The sequence below is a fragment of the Palaemon carinicauda genome, chromosome 3 (genome assembly GCF_036898095.1).
Source record: "Palaemon carinicauda isolate YSFRI2023 chromosome 3, ASM3689809v2, whole genome shotgun sequence".
Classification (NCBI taxonomy): Eukaryota; Metazoa; Arthropoda; class Malacostraca; order Decapoda; family Palaemonidae; genus Palaemon; species Palaemon carinicauda.
The window spans coordinates 144,871,585-144,890,037 of record NC_090727.1 but is presented as its reverse complement, the minus strand read 5'-3'; the positions used below and the strand labels follow the sequence as shown (position 1 = coordinate 144,890,037).

At 43.2% G+C, this 18,453-nt stretch overlaps 1 protein-coding gene across 3 annotated transcripts in view; it reads right to left on the bottom strand.

The window, feature by feature from the left end:
• LOC137638589 (DNA repair protein REV1-like) overlaps window positions 1-18,453 on the bottom strand; it is a 73,540-nt gene that overhangs the window by 41,970 nt on the left and 13,117 nt on the right. For all 3 annotated transcript variants that reach the window (XM_068370790.1, XM_068370792.1, XM_068370791.1), the window contains exons 4-6: window positions 11,480-13,091; window positions 10,278-10,398; window positions 1,389-1,542 (exon numbers count right to left, since the gene is read on the bottom strand). In XM_068370790.1, coding sequence (XP_068226891.1) covers window positions 1,389-1,542; window positions 10,278-10,398; window positions 11,480-13,091 — 1,887 coding nt within the window. The remainder of the gene's footprint in view (window positions 1-1,388; window positions 1,543-10,277; window positions 10,399-11,479; window positions 13,092-18,453) is intronic.

Genomic DNA, 18,453 nt, shown 5'->3' with positions numbered 1-18,453 from the left:
ACATCCAATATACCCTATTATTGATAAAGGTATAAAAATGTTGCTCATAAGCACTTCCTTCAGTGGGCAGAGGGATATTAGGAACCAGACTGCCAGCATGGTCTTCTATCGCTGAATCCAATCATATAAAGCTGACCAGAGCATAGATGTGAAAATTTCACAATACAAGAATCTGGAGTACAGCAATCTGAAAAAAATGAGGCTTAAGGAGAGACTACAGTATAACTTAATAAAGCACTGTATACAAACAGCACCTTTACTGACTGGTATATCAAACCCACTACGCGAAGCTTGAAGAGTTAGCCTAGGACTAAAACAGGGCAAGTTAGGCTAGGATCACTGCCTTCTTTGCCCGAAGGTTTGCTAGCCTCTCTATACTTCACAATTGAAAAAAAATTCTTTTGAAGCTTATTTACGCAACCACTGCAAGCTTGGCATTAGGCATAGTATCAATAGCAACATCCCCATCAGTATAATCAACTAGCCAAGTCTTCTCTGTCATTTATCCTGAACTAAAAGACAATTCTCTTTCATGACTGGAATCTTCTAATCAGTCCTCCACTAACTGCACATATTTTTTCTTAAGACGACCTGTTCTCAAGTGTAATTCAAATGAAAATTTTGTCCCAGCACATAACAGGGGAAAGGTATCACCCAGCAATAAAATCCTTCAACAACCTTTAAAGGTTTTTTAAAAGCTGCTCATGAATGGCAGAGGTAAGGGTCACAGACATTGCTCTAACAAGCAGGACAATGCCCTAGAGACTGACCATATACACATATAATCCCAGCCCTCTCTCCACCAAAACTACGACCAATGAGGGCCAGGCAATGAATGCCGATGACTCAGCAGATAGACCTAGAGGCTCTCCTTAGCTCACAAAGATGGTAAGATTGCAGCGACGAAAGGAACTAACGAGTTTGAGCAGAACTCGAACCACAGTCTGGCGATTGCCAGTCAGGACCGTTGCCACATAGGCCACTACAATCCTTTACTGGAATGCAAAGCAAGGTAAAAAAAAATACATTCCTATTAATCTATGAGAGATAATAGTGTTTATAGAACTCCCCAAATCCCAAAATCACAATAGGATCTGCAGATAGAAACTCCACCAATAAACCACTAGACTAAAGAAGTCCAAGACAAAGGAAATAAGGCATACCTTCATACACTTATACACTGCCATATGATTTCAATATTCCAGTACAGTGGTAAAGCTATTACTAGTTATGAAAGCACAATTTCATTTAGTCTTTGGGGAGCCTTCGACATTTAGACATCTTTAAGAGAGAAGTAATATAAAGACCAGGGTAGGTTCATAGAAATAATACAAAATGGAACCCATACTAAGCAATACAAGCACTTAAAGCAGAGACTGTAAACTTACCGGGCAAATCAGTAACCTTTTCATTTAACATATATTCTGATAAATTTTCTGTATCCACCATGTGCTGGCCGTTTGGTTTTGCTCGACGTGTTGCCATTCTGGCTATCAACATGTTAGGGCCAATTCCTGCTGAGCAAGGGCAATTTGTAGCAGCCTGCAAATACAGCAAATTGCATCATTTTAATATTCTGAAGTGAGCATGGGTACATAAAGTTGTTGATTTTTCTGACTTTTTTTCCTATAATACACTGTACACCATGCACTTGCAATGTACCTAAATGATACTAAGTATTCTTGGCATTATCCCTTCAACCCTCTGCTTCATTGTTTTCTATCTTTTATTTCTGCTCCATTCCTTTCAGTCTTCTTCCATCTGACCCCTGAGATTTAAAATGTTTACTTGGTACTCTGGATAGATATTCATTCCCATAATCCTTCAACCCTGCTGTTTAACAAATTTTACCTTGGCCCCTTCTCCTCTCTCATTTACAAACATAAGCTTCAAGAAAGTCCAATTAGTGTGTAGAAATGTGACCCAGTGGCTTCAAAATTTAATTATAACAAGTCTTTGCACACTTCAAAACTATCACCAAAGGCTATTTTTTTTTTCTGATAACGATTTCTGACATTTCTCTTTAATGCACTTTTCTGGGCTCAATCCCTGTGCCGCGCAGTGAAAATGCTCCTCAAGCACCATTTCAAAGGAATATAACTGCTAATATTACCAGAGAAAAAATGTAAAGGAATGCTAGGTTGAACTAGCTCGCTCACCTAATGGTGTCGGTATAGACTGGGGCGAAATACCAGAGGTCTCGTACCATTTAGATTTCTCCTCTTCGAAATCCCCCAATAGTGAGGTGCCGTTCAACCTCCCCTGCCTCGCAGACCAGTACTACTAACTCAACCCACGCTTGCCCTTCACTCCTTTCAAGCACCTGTTTGATATAAGTCCAAGTTTTTTATTTCGTGTGTTTCATTGGATTTATCATCAACTTTCTCTCGATGGCCGATTCCCAAGATACCCCATCGAAGTTAAGTACCTTATCCATGAGTTTTTAACGAGATTGGGCAGTGTCATCTTTGTTTTTATTATTTAGAAGTGTTTATATATGAGCGGCGTCCCCGTTCTTTCTTTCGCCTCTGCCCTTTGTCTCGTTAGTTCGTCCGTCTTTTATATTCGTTCGATCCTTTAGGAGTTTTTTCCTTATATTCATTTAGTACACCAACTTTATGCTTTCATATAGCAATATTCATTTAGTACACCGACTTTATGCTTTCATATAGCATTTATTTTATGTTATCCTATGATATCGGTGTTAGCGTTTCATCAGGAGTAGGTTATGTTGGTATGCCTGCATTCGTGCGTGTTGGTGGATAGCGTCAACATTGAGATTGTTTCGCTAGTTCTAGGAGCTTTAATTTCGACCATCTCACTTATTATTAGTAAAACCTTTTGTTTTATTACGCTCCACCTAGTTTTACGTTTGGTTCGAGTGGGACTCTCGCGTATTTTGTTGTTTTTACTGTTCGATCTACCGCTTCAGTAACTAGGTTGGTACCCCTGCTTTCCATCTGCTGATGGCGTCATGCTTCCTCCCCTACCACTCGCCCGAGTCCCTCTCTCGCCATATTTTTTGTGCATGCCTAACCTTACTTACGTGATTTCGCTTTTAATTCATTAATTATTTTTATGTATTTGTGCATTGATATTATATTTATTGCTTACTCCGTTATGATCATATTTTTGGGATTTTCATGTCATGATTAGGGGATCTCCAGTTGGTAGCCCTGTCTACCACTGCGCACTGGCGATTTCCCTGTACCATTACACCCCCCCCAACAAGTTGGGGAGGTTATTCCATCCCCCCCCCTTCAGTGTACACCCTTCCTCTCACTCGATGGTTGTTGGTTATGATTTACGGGTCAAGTATGCTTGTACCTCAGTCTTCCATCAACGTTCCGACATATTGAGGACTGAGTATACCAACGGGGTATGACTTAGTCTCATTCATTCATACCGGGCGGTTTCGTCTCCCCCCTCCCGTCGCCATCGGTCGGGGAGGGGGAAGGCCGGGACCACCGGGGACTATCACACGTGATTAGTCGGTATATCTGCACCTTGGTGTAACCTTGCTTTTAATTACGGTTGTTAGAATGAGCACTTATATTAGGAGTGTCCTCCCCTACGGTACCTCATGCTATTATCGTCCGTATAGGACTTATTATATCCCATATCATTATTTCATATTCTACATGAATCATTACCTTTGTCCCGGTACCTCAGGTAAGGTAGGGGGGGGTTCCACTGGCTCCCCCCGCGCTCTCCCGTTGTACCCTCCCGTCATCAGACATCGGAGCCGCCGAGCTCTTAACTACATGATCGGTTGACACTGACACGGTTTTGATTAATATCCTCCCTCCGGGAGCCCTATTCATTACAGACATTAGTTTTTGATCATAATTGGCGTTTTCTATTTATGTACTTTAAGGATGTATCTTGGGTACTTTAAGTTTACTTTAAGTTACTTTAAGTTTACTTTAAGTTTACTTACCAACCCTGTTCCCCGGCCACGGGGGCCCCGGAACTAGTTATGATTATATATTAATCACTGTTTTTTGCATCCTTTTTCATACCCGGCTCTGCCGGATTGCTATTGGAATAGTCTCAGTTCTCTGCATGTTTAGTCTAAGGCTATACATTTATTTTATTAACTGGCAGGTCCCGGACCCTCCGGGACCCCTTATAGAGAAACTAGTAGATGCTCATGGACTATTCCTTTTACAGGTGGTCCGTTGCCGGATGACAGCCTGCGCGGCCGTCCTTCACCAGCCTTGCGGCCATGCTGTCTGTCGATCCCACGCGGACTGTGGGATCCAGATGGACGATATTTTGGTATGGCACCCTGACAACTGCCTTATCTGTTATGACCTTATCTCCACCCTCGCTTCAGATTCGGTGAGCCTCTTTCAGTCATTTTTGTATTTACTTCCCTTCACTGGGCGACATCAATATGATAGATAATCATTGACTTCTGTTATGAATCTTCGGGTTCATTTATCATTTTGTCCTCGGGTTTGCTAACCTTATCCCCGTTCTTTCAGAGTTCCCAAGCGGTTAAAACTTCAGCAAGAGCCACTTTGAAATTGTGGGTAGGCGGCTTCGCCCGTAACGTAAAGGCCAGGAAGCCCTACGTCCTCTCAGAAGATTATTGTAGACTTATCTACCCGAACGCAAAATCTTCGGCAGCAGTGCCTAGGCAAGTGGCGGCTCCTATAATTGCTGACATTGCGGAAATCGTAGAACTCAATCTCGTCCAGGATACAGACATCCCTGACGACCCGGACCCCATTGAAGACAATGTTACGGCTCTGACCTTAGACATAGAGCCCATGGTTTTTGACGAACCTGACACAGGTAAGGTTGTAAGTGAGGCAGGTGGGTCTGGCGCTAAGACCTCTCTTCTTAGCCCCTCTTTTTCTCCAACTTCTAATAATTTTTCCTTTCTTGGTTTTGAAGGGAACCACGAATCCTCCCCAAGATCGCTCTCGGTTCCTGCCAAGGTCAAATCTCAGAAAAGACCTTTAGTGAGGACTCGTCAGAATCCTACACTACCTGGATCATCGAAGCCCAAGAAGGCTCCCCTCCCCGGAGCTCCTAGTGACTCGACTAGCACTGCCCCTATGTCTCAGGACCCGGGAGTGCAGTCATCCCCCTTAATTACCACAACCAACCTCGACCCGGAGGCCCTCACGAATATGTTGTCGAGGGTCGTTACAGAGCAGATTAGTTCTATACTTTCTGCCGTCACCAGAAGACTAGATACCCTGGAAAGTGGACTGCCTCAACAACAGCAGTTCCTCATCCCGGACGCCTCAAAACTTCCACCCTTCACGAAGAACAACCCGTGGAAAATGGCGCTCCACTGTCCTTTCACGGACGGAATGTTGACCATCGAGGGTTTTGGGACCAGGCCCATTGAAGATTTTGAGTTCTTCCCTCCCGGTCTTCAATTTCCTTTCCCCGGCTTCGCCCGGCTTACGGAAGAGGCTCTTGTCCGACTAGATAAGGTCCCTAAAGAGACCGTTATCTTTCCGAAGGAACAGGCTCAGTCTGTTTGGGTTCGAACCTTAAATGAGTGGGGTTGTACAAACACCATGCTGACCCCCCACAAGAGTACTTACACCATGTTTCTTGTGGACGAACAGACCCCCACTCCTTGCGTCACCAAAATGGTTGAATTAGCCCTTCAGGCAGTGACCGAAGATAAGCCTTTGCCACAACTCCGGGAGACAGATCCTACATCTCTGCTGTTCCCATCAGATAATGAATGTTGGCTTAACATTCAATCGACATTCACTTCTGGTAAGCTATCCGCGGACTGTGCATCGACGCAATTCAGTGAACGCCTCCCAAGACTACCTGAAACCTTAATCCGACTCGAGTTCGAGTCCCGGTCTAGGTTTAGCCGGAGCCTCAACATCTCGACTATGGCGGAGATGTTTTCTCTTACTTATGACGAGGAACACTCTTTTAAAGTTATGACTAAAGCCACCCTGCAATCTTTGTTAGCAGACTGCTACGACTTCTTGGTGACCAAAAGACGTTGCCGTAAGCATGTCTTATCTGAAGCCACTATCCGCCATGAGCCAAATAAGCTCATTAAAGCCTCTGCTTGGGGTCCGGACCTTTTCCCGGAGGACATGGTCAACTCGGTATTGAGTGAAGCTGCCAGAGTGAACCAGAGCCTCAAAGTCCGTTGGGGTCTCACTCCCAAACGGAAGTTCGAACAATCGAGCATTCACTCCCGGGGCAGAAAAAGGCTACGCCCTTATAGCTCTACCCAATTCCGCCAACCTATTCAAGTAGTCCAGTCGGCCCCGGTCTCTCAGGGCATCCAACCCTCCACCTCCAAGTCTCAGCCCCAAGTGAAGTATGTCCTCGTCCCTGAAAACCAAGTGGCTTCGAACTCGTTTACCTCTCCTGTTTATAACCCGGTCTATGAGTCCCGGTTTTCCTCCCAAGGATACCAACGAGGCAGGGGCCCCGGTTCGAGGGGTTCTTTTCAGAACAGAAGCAAAGGGAGATATTTCTCCCGTGGAAAAGGGTCACGTGGTGGCCGAGGCGGTAAAACCTCCAACTACTGACGGTCTTCAGGTAGGAGGGAGACTTTATGTGTTCCGGAGTCGCTGGAAATTCAGTCCTTGGGCCTTCAGCATAATCTCCAAGGGCCTGGGGTGGAGTTGGATAGAAGGGCCTCCTCCACCGAACAGATTCCATCAACCCTCGACACCGGACCTACTTTTGTTTACCCAAGATCTTCTTCGCAAGAACGCGATCAAGGAAACGAAATATCTGAAGTTTCAAGGTCGCTTATTCAGCGTTCCGAAGAAAGACTCCGACAGCCGAAGGGTCATCCTCGATCTGTCTCGACTAAACTTGTCCATTCAATGCGACAGGTTTCACATGCTTACCGTCTCGCAGGTGCGAACCTTGCTTCCCCGTGGGGCCGTCACCACCTCCATCGATCTTACCGATGCTTACTATCACGTTCCAATAGCGAGACACTTCCGCCCATTCCTAGGATTCAGACTGGACGACAAGGCTTACACGTTCAAAGTGATGCCTTTCGGGCTCAACATCGCGCCCAGAATCTTCACGAAACTGGCGGAATCGGTCATTCAGGAACTCCGATCCCACGGAATCCAAGTCGTCGCATACCTGGACGATTGGCTAATCTGGTCAGACAACGTCGAGGATTGTCTCAAGGCAACAAACAAGGTGATCCAATATCTTCAGTTTCTGGGATTCCACATAAACTTCGGAAAGTCTCGTCTGACACCAAAGACCAAATTTCAGTGGCTGGGATTACGGTGGGACCTACGTTCTCACACTCTATGTCTCCCCAGGTCCAAGAGGATAGAGATTGCGAAAAATACCAAACGCTTTCTCGGGGAAAAGGTAACTTCCAGAAGGAACCAGGAGAGGTTTCTAGGGTCCCTACAATTCGCTTCAGTGACAGACCTCCTTCTGAAAGCGAAATTGAAAGACATCAACCGAGTTTGGCGCTCCAGAGCGAACACCAAACGTCGGGACAAGAAGACACGCCTTCCTCCCATTCTTCGGAAGAGGCTTCTCCCATGGACAACCGCCAAGAGCCTATCAAAATCGGTTCCGTTGCAGTACCCCCCTCCAAGGATAGTCATCCACACGGATGCCTCCCTATCAGGTTGGGGAGGCTACTCCCAACACAGGAAAGTTCAGGGCCTTTGGTCTACAATGTTCCAGCAATTTCACATAAACGTCCTGGAGGCCATGGCTGTCTTACTAACCTTGAAACGTCTTTCCCCGGCCAAGAAACAACATCTGAGGATAGTCCTCGACAACGAAGTCATAGTCCGTTGTCTAAACAGAGGGGGCTCCAACTCAGGTCCCATCAATCACGTGATGGTGGCAATCTTCTCCCTGGCGGCCTCAAACCAATGGCACCTATCCGCCGTTCATCTGGCTGGAGTTCGGAACGTTGTGGCAGACGCACTCTCCAGGACGGTACCGTTGGAGTCAGAATGGTCACTAGATCGCAAATCCTTTCAATGGATCCTCTTCCAAGTGCCGGATCTCCAGGTAGACCTCTTCGCGACGGAATCCAACCACAAGCTGAAATGTTATGTGGCCCCCAACCTGGACCCTCGGGCTTACGCCACGGATGCCATGTCTCTCGACTGGAACGCCTGGGAAAGGATTTACCTTTTCCCACCGGTGAACCTACTGATGAAAGTGCTGGACAAACTTCGAACCTTCAAAGGTCAAGTAGCCCTGGTGGCCCCCAATTGGCCCAAGAGCAATTGGTTTCCTCTTTTACTGGAGCTGAATCTCCACCCTCACCAGATTCCCAACCCGACTTTGACCCAGATAGTACAAACGTGCACTGTGTTCGCTTCCTCAAACATTCAGACCACCCTAACTTTATGGACTTCATGAAGTTTGCGGCACACAAAGGGGCTAACATAGACCCCCAGAATACTTTATTTTTAGAATCTGACAAGAGAGACTCCACTCTTCGTCAATATGACTCAGCGGTCAAAAAACTAGCTAAGTTTTTGAAAGATTCTAGTACTGACTTTATGACACTAAACCTAACGGTAACCTTTTTCAGAACCTTGTTTGAGTCGGGCTTAGCAGCCAACACTATTACTACCATCAAGTCTGCCTTGAAGAAGATTTTTCTAATCGGCTTTAATATAGATCTAACAGATTCATTGCTAGCTTCGATCCCAAGAGCCTGTGCCAGACTGAGACCATCTTCTCGTCCTAGCCCGATTTCCTGGTTTCTCAATGATGTTCTTAAACTAGCGTCAGAAACCGTCAACGATTCATGTGAGTATATCCCTCTACTCAGGAAAACTCTCTTTCTCGTGAGTTTGGCATCTGGCGCCAGGATTTCGGAATTAGCTGCCTTATCAAGGGATCCAGGCCACATAGAGTTCCTTCCGTCAGGAGAGGTCCTCCTCTCCCCAGACAAGGTCTTCTTGGCCAAAAATGAAGACCCTCAGAATAGATGGTCCTCCTGGAAAATCATCCCTCTCCTTCAGGATCCTTCCCTATGCCCGGTTACCACTCTAAAGTCCTTTCTATCAAGGACTTCCTATAAGACCTCGGGACCCTTGTTCATCAGGGAGCGGGGAGGGACTATAACTTTGAAAGGGATCAGACAACAGATCTTGTATTTTATTAAACAGGCCAATCCAGAGTCTTTTCCTCACGTCCACGACATTCGGGCGGTAGCGACCTCAATAAATTTTTTCCATCATATGAACTTTACAGATATCTCTAAATATACCGGATGGAAATCCCCCTCAGTGTTCAAGCGGCACTATCTTAAACAATTAGAGGCCCTTCAACTCGCTACCGTAGCTGCAGGGAGCGTGGTATCCCCCGGACAAATTCCTTCTAACTAATCCCTGAATCCTATATCTTCCACCTTCTTCCTCTTACCTGCCTCACTTACAGTTCCTACCTGAGTTCGGTTTGTTGTATCACACCCATGGGTGTTTCTAGTTCGTAACATTGCCATTTTATTATTGTTCAATTTATTCTTCCATACGAACTGTATTTCTTTAGTGTTCAAGTGTATGTAATTTGTTCCAGTGTTTGACCTTAATTGGTTTTGTTTTAAATTAATGTTCTTTTGTCTTCCCTTCCTGGGATATTATACCTTATCATGCTGATGTTATTAAAGACGTCCGTCTTCTACGTTAACTTTTGATTAAACCACTGTTTGTTATGTTGATTTTTATTCGTTCCCATATAGTTAATAAAGTTTGGGTTCGTTTTCTCTGGTACTATTTCACTGCGCGGCACAGGGATTGAGCCCAGAAAAGGGATTTTGACGAAGGAAAAATCTATTTCTGGGCGAGAGACCTGTGCCGCCCAGTGAACCCACCCTATTTGCTCCCCCCCTGTTCAGACCCCAAACTTAAGGGTGCTGTAAGGAGTGATGGGCAAGCGTGGGTTGAGTTAGTAGTACTGGTCTGCGAGGCAGGGGAGGTTGAACGGCACCTCACTATTGGGGGATTTCGAAGAGGAGAAATCTAAATGGTACGAGACCTCTGGTATTTCGCCCCAGTCTATACCGACACCATTAGGTGAGCGAGCTAGTTCAACCTAGCATTCCTTTACATTTTTTCTCTGGTAATATTAGCAGTTATATTCCTTTGAAATGGTGCTTGAGGAGCATTTTCACTGGGCGGCACAGGTCTCTCGCCCAGAAATAGATTTTTCCTTCGTCAAAATCCCTTTATTGGTTTTAATGCTTAACCTTGTTTTCACTTATATAATCTGCATAAAAAAAGTATAATAAAATCAGTTTAAAGAATGTTCCTCAAACTAACCTGTACTTCTTGGCGTAGATAAGAGACAAAGTCGAGTGGAGCAATTTGACAATCTTTAAGCAGCTCTGTTAGATCAACAAACATCTCGTCACAACTAACAGCCTCAATGTCATGGGTGAAACTGCAGATAAAGAATGCAATCAGAGGAAAAAAATCTAAGCGAATCACTTTCAAATAAAACACTGTATCTTATAACTTCACAATAAAATAAACAACGGTAAAGAATTCTTAAATCTCTCAAAATTCAATTTCCAAAGCCTGAAACTCATAAAAAAGATACTTCATTATACTGGTTAAATAATTACAGAATCCTTTAAGATTCTTGCAAGATTGGATTGGATTGGATCTATGAATTCCAAAAGTCATCTGGGAAAAACACACTCGGCTCTAGTTTACTGTTTATAAAATTAGAGATAATTTAGTTTTTATCACTTGCTATGAATCTATTAATAATAATCTTGTATAAGACTAGTTTAGGCTCACTTGGATGTTCAGTCATTGTACAGTACTCATTGTAGCGTACTGTATATCTGATATTGAAAATAAACTATCAGTAACTAAAATATTAGAAGGATGCAGTAAACTTGGTCAAAAATTGAAATTTTCTTACTTTTTATACTTAAAAGAAAGTGTTACGAGGAATGGGCAATACATTTTAGAATTCCAATTTAGAACTGGTTTAATAATTATTTTCTTTGAACTGCCTCTACTGGGGAGAGTGAGTTAAACACTTCCCCACCACTCATAAGATGATATCTCAATGTTACGGGACAACAAATTATCTGAGATGATATTTTTACTTTTTACAAATATCTCAAGGGATGGATTTTGAATGGCATCACTTAGTGTCAAAACAATAAAAAGAGGTGGTGGGCAATAACTAAAGGTTATATTACACTCAAGACACTTAAAAATATAACCAGATAGCCATGTGTCTGGGTGTTTGATTTGTAAGCTTAACATCAAACCATAGTTAGCATCACAGTGTAAGGTCACAAAGTTCCCAAAAATTTAAGTACTGTAACATTATTTTGAAAGATTAAATTCTAACCAAGATTATAATAAAACGAATGAAAACCTTAAAACTTTTCATAGAACAATAAACTTATGAATCACTATAAAGCAAATTATCTAATAAATAGGCCTTATTCATGAATGGTTATTATTAATTACCAAATTGTACTTTAAAACATAAAACTAACCTTGCTACAATATCATAGAGTTTATAGGCCACTTCTTTGTAGCCTTCAAAATCATAGGGAATAGTTTTCAAGTTTGGGCACAGCTTCAAAGCAGGTCCCATGAACATTCCATTCCTTACTCCTGCTTTTCGAGCTTCATAGCTGCATGACGCAATCTCTGACATTGAGCACGACTCATCAATGAGAGGAAGCATTGAAAATTTTGGTGCAATTGACTTTTCATCAAGAGTTTCCTTGGTTTCATCAGAAGTTTCACCTTGCAATGAAGTTTTTGAGAAAGAATCCAGTGCATTACTCATACTAGAAGATTTAATTTTTTCATTTAGCTTTTTTTCTGCTCTTTCTTTATAGTAATTAAGCTCATACTGTCTATCCATACCTTCACGAACTTGAGACCTACCAGAACCTTTTGAATGTGTAACAGCTACTGGTTTCCCTTTTAACTCTGGGTGATTACGAAGACCAACAGATACAAAGAAACAGTCCATATCAATATGCATAATAGTTCTCTTATTTTTGGAATTATATTTTGAGGGAACAGTTGAATTCCCATGTGTATATCCACCGGGTGAGTTTTTCACTGGCTTCTTGCCTTTAAGCCACTCTTCAAGTGCCTTTCTCCCTGGAAAACCTACTTTCTTATTTTGCAATTCAGTTACATACTGCTTGAACATTGCTCCCATTGTTGAAATGTGATGAAGTCTCGAGTTATTATAAAATTCAGAGAGAAACTTGGGATTGGCAGTGCTCATTGAATGACCTTTAGATGGGCTAATATGATGAGAGCTACTCTGCGCTCTATGGTGTACTGCACCATCCACACCTTCTTTAGCTTTTATAGATTCATTTTCACTTTTACTGGGAGATTCCCTATTTTTCTCTTTACAATCCAAATCTTTCATAACACTTTCAAATGAATCTGAAAATAGATCTTCATCTTCTTCAATCTTTGAAAAAGATTCCTTTCTGCTAATGGTCGAAGAATCATTCTTGTTAACTTTGCTATCCGATTCCAGTTCGTTACCTTTTGTATCTGCTTCAAAACACTCCGAAAATAAATCTTCCTCTCCTTCCATATAGGAAGGAGTTTCATTCTTCTTACGAAGGAGAGGTTTCTCTACTTTTTCTTTATTTGAATCTATTGCTTTCTCTTTTCTACTTATTTCAACTGAATCTGAAAACAAATCTTCATCTCCGGATTGATAAGAGAACATAGGTTCCTGTTTATGTTCGACAGTCTTTGTTTCCACATCGCTTCCCTTTGATGACTCTTTAAAACTATCAAATTCATCAGTCAAAGGCAAGTTTGATGACTCCCCATTACCATAATGAATGACACTGTCAGTACTAGATACTCTCTTAAATAGTAATTTGGGCTGTTTGGTAGACTGATTAGTATAAAGAATGTAATTAGTATAGTCCAACAAATGACCAGCTTTCAAAGAATCTGATATCCACTTAGGACTCACAATTCTATCTGAACGTAAATTTTTAACCTTTGTGTCAGGTAAATTGCTTGCAATTATGTGGGTTGTCTTACTCCTCGAGTAGTAATGATGAAACGTTCCTCCATTTGATATCATTATTCGTTTTAACTCTTCAGCAGTAGGTTCTGGAAAAATACAATATTAGATTGGATTATGAGATTTAGATTTAAAAGCCACGGACTAAGACAATCTACTCGCTGCCAACTCTTTACAGCAGTAGTTTGAACACAGAAATGTCAAAATTATGTAAATCCTTTCTATTTAATGATCGGATTCTTTTCAAAGTGCTTGAATATTCCTTTCAAAATACTGTACCGTATATCCTATAAAAAATCATTCATGTGCCTATCATGCAATGAATTTAATATCCTCTCATTAAAAATATCTTTTGAAGTAAACCATTTGTATTTTTCCCAGATACACAAACCCGAGTCCACTAAAATACAAGATGTCTTCAGCGGAGCTGGAAAGGCTTTTGAATTTATTGACAAGGTATTTAATGACAGTCAGTTCTCACAAAACCTAAAAGATCATATTATTCAACAAGCGGTTCTTGGTTCTACCAGCGCTAAGGAAGAGTCATTGACTCTCAAACAAGAGACATCAATTCCCCATCCAATAACACAACAGAGCCCTTCTAGGATACAAAAGCACCTCCTCTTGATTACCACACGACACCTCAAGTAGAGAGAAGATGAAGTAGGTTTTGAACCCAGGATCGTGTGCATAGAGCTGGCCACGAATTTGGGGACAAAGTAAAGGAGACAGTCTTCCAATCCTCAGCAAAGGTTATTACATAAGAGTGACATCACCAATGTTAAAGATAGCAAAATAACGTCTCGGGTTAGGTCTTAGTCGGACGACCTTCTCAAAGGCTCATACAAGATATGCGGAAGAGACTTGAGAGCATAGGTCACATCTCACTTTGGTGGCATGAGGCTCCTCATTAGTATAAAAACACTCTCACGAGCAGGAGATATCTACAGTATGCCCTTCAGGTAAAAAACTGTTCTCAAGGCTAAATGGTAGCATTTTAGACCACCGACCAAGAAGCTCTTCTCTCGATGAAGATAAACGAGGAAGTCTACGATCTGCGCTAGAGATACTCTGACCGGAGAAGTACCCTTGGCTTCTACATCCCCAATAGAAGAAAATGGCCAACTTTCCCTGGTAGAAAGCTGCATCCCAGGTTTAAAGGCCGCTCATCAATGGCAGAGGCAAGGGACAGTGACACTGACCTAGCAAGCAGGACAGTGCCCTGGAAACTGACCATTTATAAATATGATCCACACCCAAGCCCATTCTCCACCCAAACTAAGACAGAGGAGGGCCAGGCAATGGCTGCTGATGACTCACAAGGTAGACCTATGGACTACTCTCCCAAACTCCCAATCCTTAGCTTACAAGAATGGTGAGGTTACAGACACTAAAGGAACTAATAAGTCTTAGTGGGACTCGAACTCGTCTGGCAATCACCAGGCAGAGACGTAACCAACAGGCTACAACAACCCCGACATTACTTATGCAGTCCATTACAGAAAGCCTTTCATTCAGAGGAATTGCTGGATAGTCTCCAACCAAGAAGTGGCCATCTAAGAGCTGCCAGGGGCATCCTGAGACTTGGCTTGATCAACACTGTTAATCAGCCAGCAAATCAGGCTGAATGGAGGAAAAGCGTTGGTGTTCAGGTGATTCTAAGAGTATTTGAAAGTATTCTAGAACACTATCCATGGGTCTGGAACAGGGGAACACAAAACACTGGGAATTCTGTTTGGCTGTGTGGTAAACAGGTCTATTCACAGTGATCCCCACAATGCCAGAACCATTTCCAGCATGCACGGATGACTGAGCATAACATTGTCTGCTAGTACATTCTTTTTATCTAAGATGTAACTGGTTGACCTTTATAGCATGGTACGTCATTCATATGTGGATCTGCTTTGTCAACTTGCAAAGAGGAGCTGACACCAAGGCCCCATGCTACTACTTTATGGTGTTCTCTCTCATCAACAATACTGAATGCCTCCTCAAATGTTCTTTGAAACTTTGCAGTGATATCAATGCTGCTTGTATTTCCAACATGACGTACATACTCTTCTCTTCTGCTGCCCAAACACCTGATGCAACTAGGGAGCCAAAATGTGCGTGCCACCCGTCCTTAGACACATTTGAGAACGGTCGCACGTCTGGAGATAGGAAGTTGAATGGGACTTCCTTATTAATGTCATGGAAAAATATGTTATTTTAAACAAAAGCCAAAAATGTAAAGTAAATGCGCAGGAAGTAGGGCGGATATTGCTGAGCTATAACCTTGTCTCCCTGATCCATGGGTTTTGTGGGAAGCAGTTCGAGCAGCTTTTATTATTGCTGGGTATTTGCCGACTCAAGCACACGTGTACTGAATCCGTTTCCATGTCAACAGGTACACCGGGGAGAGGGGATGCAGAGTGAGAACCAGTCTGGTGCGGTTACATCACCTGCCACTGCTACCCTTAGGCAAGACAAACCCTGAGACCCTCCCAGCAATGTAGGGGAAATAAGAACGCCCAGATTATGTGAGTAAAAGGCAGTTAAATTCGAGTCCTACTCGTGAGTGGGCAACCTTCACTAGGCCCACCTGCCATGGTAAGCCTACCTCAACCATGGCGAACATCCATACGCCATAAGATGTCCAACAATTTCTTTTCGTAAGAATCATAGTCATATAAATGTCTCTCCGAGTGTCTGCTCTCTCCGTGTGTAATTATTGTACAAGTATTAGTTAAAAGTTAATTCCATTGTATTTGACTGATGAAATCATTTATGACCCAGCGAAAAACTTATAATTCTTCTGTTATGTAATATCAAGATTTAAAGTTCTATTTCACTCACTTTGAAGAAGATTTATGCTCATTTTTGTTGTGAAAATTAACTTAGACAATAAATCCTCTTACTATGTAACAATAGTCTAATTCACCGCCTCCAATCATGTATTATTATGTAATTAACCTATGCCTTGTGACACCAAGCTTTTCTTCATGCAGCCACTTGTTAAGATTGACCAGTACCTACTGTCCCACAGAAACGGGGTGGCTTAGGGGATCCCCTGAGGCAGACCAGTGATCCTTCAAAGACCACAGAAGGGACCTCTGAAGATGTCCATGAGGGAAGAGTTTTTCCTACAAGGAAAAAGTTCCTTTAATGAGGAAAGGTGGACGGGAAGACTTTGCCAACATCAACCAGGAAGTACCACTCTTGGACAGAAACTGTTGCACTACCTCTCTGAGCTTGCTGATGAGATCATCTGAAGGAAAGAATTTCGCTTATGTCCTGTTCATCAACATGCCCAGATACATCAAAATCTGCTTAGGTGTGAGATCCAACATCTTATCTACTATGATTCCAAGATACCATCAAATGGCAAGAAGTCGATCTTGATTCTGTAGCAACTGCCTTTCTGCGGAGGCCATAGTCAACCAATTGTTGAGATACATCAACAGATGTATCCCAAGTGAGTAGGCCCAAGCTTCTACCAGCATGAACACTTGAGTGAACAACCAGAGAGCAGTACACAGTCCAAAACACATGGTCTTGAAATAGTACACTGCTCCAATGAGGAAGAAGTGGAGCTACTTCTTAGAGGACTGTTGAGTGGGTCTTTAGGAAGTACTGTATGATTCTTTCCAATCCCTTGAAAGCATTAAGTCTCCTTTCATGGCGGTCAGTCCAGATTTTACGGTTTTCAAACTGAACCACATTTGCAATACAGTACAAACTGGTTAATGGAGGGGGTCAACAACTGTTCACCAACATCCAGTTGACTTCTCCATCAGGAAGAGGGCTATAGAAACCAAGAGATCAGTCCTGAGCAACCTGGAATGCTTTTTCTCTAACATCCCTCTCACCTCTGCCAATAATACTAGGGCTATCGGTGATGTTGAAGTTTAGTTTACAAATGCTATCATTCTGCAAGTTAGGGGGCGTCAAGTGTCAAGAAAAGGTAGTGACTACCCATACCAAAGGATATTCACTAAGGTTTGGGCCAGTGCATCTGACAAATTGCCTAATGGCATGACCAATTAGGGCAGTAGAAAGGAAATGTCAATATCAGCGTCCCCCCTTACCTCTCTTCTTGAACTTGCCAGATTGGGGGATTCAAAAGGGCTGTGAATGCATAGAATCCTTCAAAGTGGAGGGAGGTGCATAAGGTCTCAAGAAGTTAAAGGCAACCTTCCTCTACCATGATCCTGCAAGCATGGCTGCAACTTGTTTTCTCACAGATGCCCCTGAAGAGCCAGAGTCCTTGAAAGAGGCACTGTGGTGGATCTAGGAGTCCTGGGGACAGCCCTCCACTTCTCCACCCCTGCCTGCATGTGACTTTTTTGCAAGAGTGACATGGACTCTCACACCAATGGATTCCACAGTATTAGAACTACCTCTGTACAAAATTTTTTTGAGAATTGGGACACCAGAATGTGTCTCATTTTGAAAACTCACTTTGCAACTGGCTTACTGTATGGTGTGCAAGGTCACTGCCTTTCCACCAGACAGCACAAGTCTCCTGTACTTCTCCAAAGAGTCAGGGGTTTATAAACCCATTGTCTTTGCAAAGCATACCATTGGTCAAGCAACAAAACTGCTTGGAGGGCAGAAATGGCAGAAGACTTCGTGGCCAACAGCTCAGAAGCTAAGAAGGCCATGCGTTTAGATCCAGCCTCTTTAAGGAGAGACTCCCTGCCAATGCACATACTTACAGGTCAACCTGAAGAGCCTTTGCTGGCTCGAGAGTACAGGGGAGGGAAGGGAGGCAGGGCACATGCTGTATCTTGATGAACCGACTAGAAGCAAGAAAGTCTCCTAATCAAGATTTAATCAATTTGCTCCAAAGCCAAACTTGCATGATCCATTCATGGCAACTCCAGAGGTCTCTACCTTTGAGGGGCATCACTGACCAAGGTCACCACACTAAGTTTGTTGCACTTCAGGAGTGCAAGAACTTCCTAAAAGGAACACTTTGGTTTCTCTTGCCCAGACGCAGAGTCAGAGGTGAGGGCTTGGCTGGCCTCTTAGGAGATCTAACAGTCCAAATCCAATAATAGTGGTCTATCCCAAGGACGGTACCAGCAACCAAGTCAGGGGTCGATGACGGACCAGGAATGCTGTCTTCAGTGAGAGGATGATCTGGCATCCATCAAACCAGGGACAGAAGAGGTACCATATACCCTTCTCTCTCGAGATCGTGGTAGAAAGTAAGCCTTGGCACAGCGCTCATGTGCATGGGGCTGAGACCCCTCGACTTCTGACACGTGGCCGCTAGCCAAGCATAAAACGACGTTCCCATCCTTGTAGAAAAGGTGAAGGAGGCCTCCCAAACTCTTCCAACGCCTGATCAACAGAAAGAGTACATGACCCCACATGGGGACATGAATCTCCAGCCAGCTTGCTTACCAGGATAATCAAGCCAGCTACGAGGGATCTGGCCCTGGGCCCATCCAGGCAAGAAACACG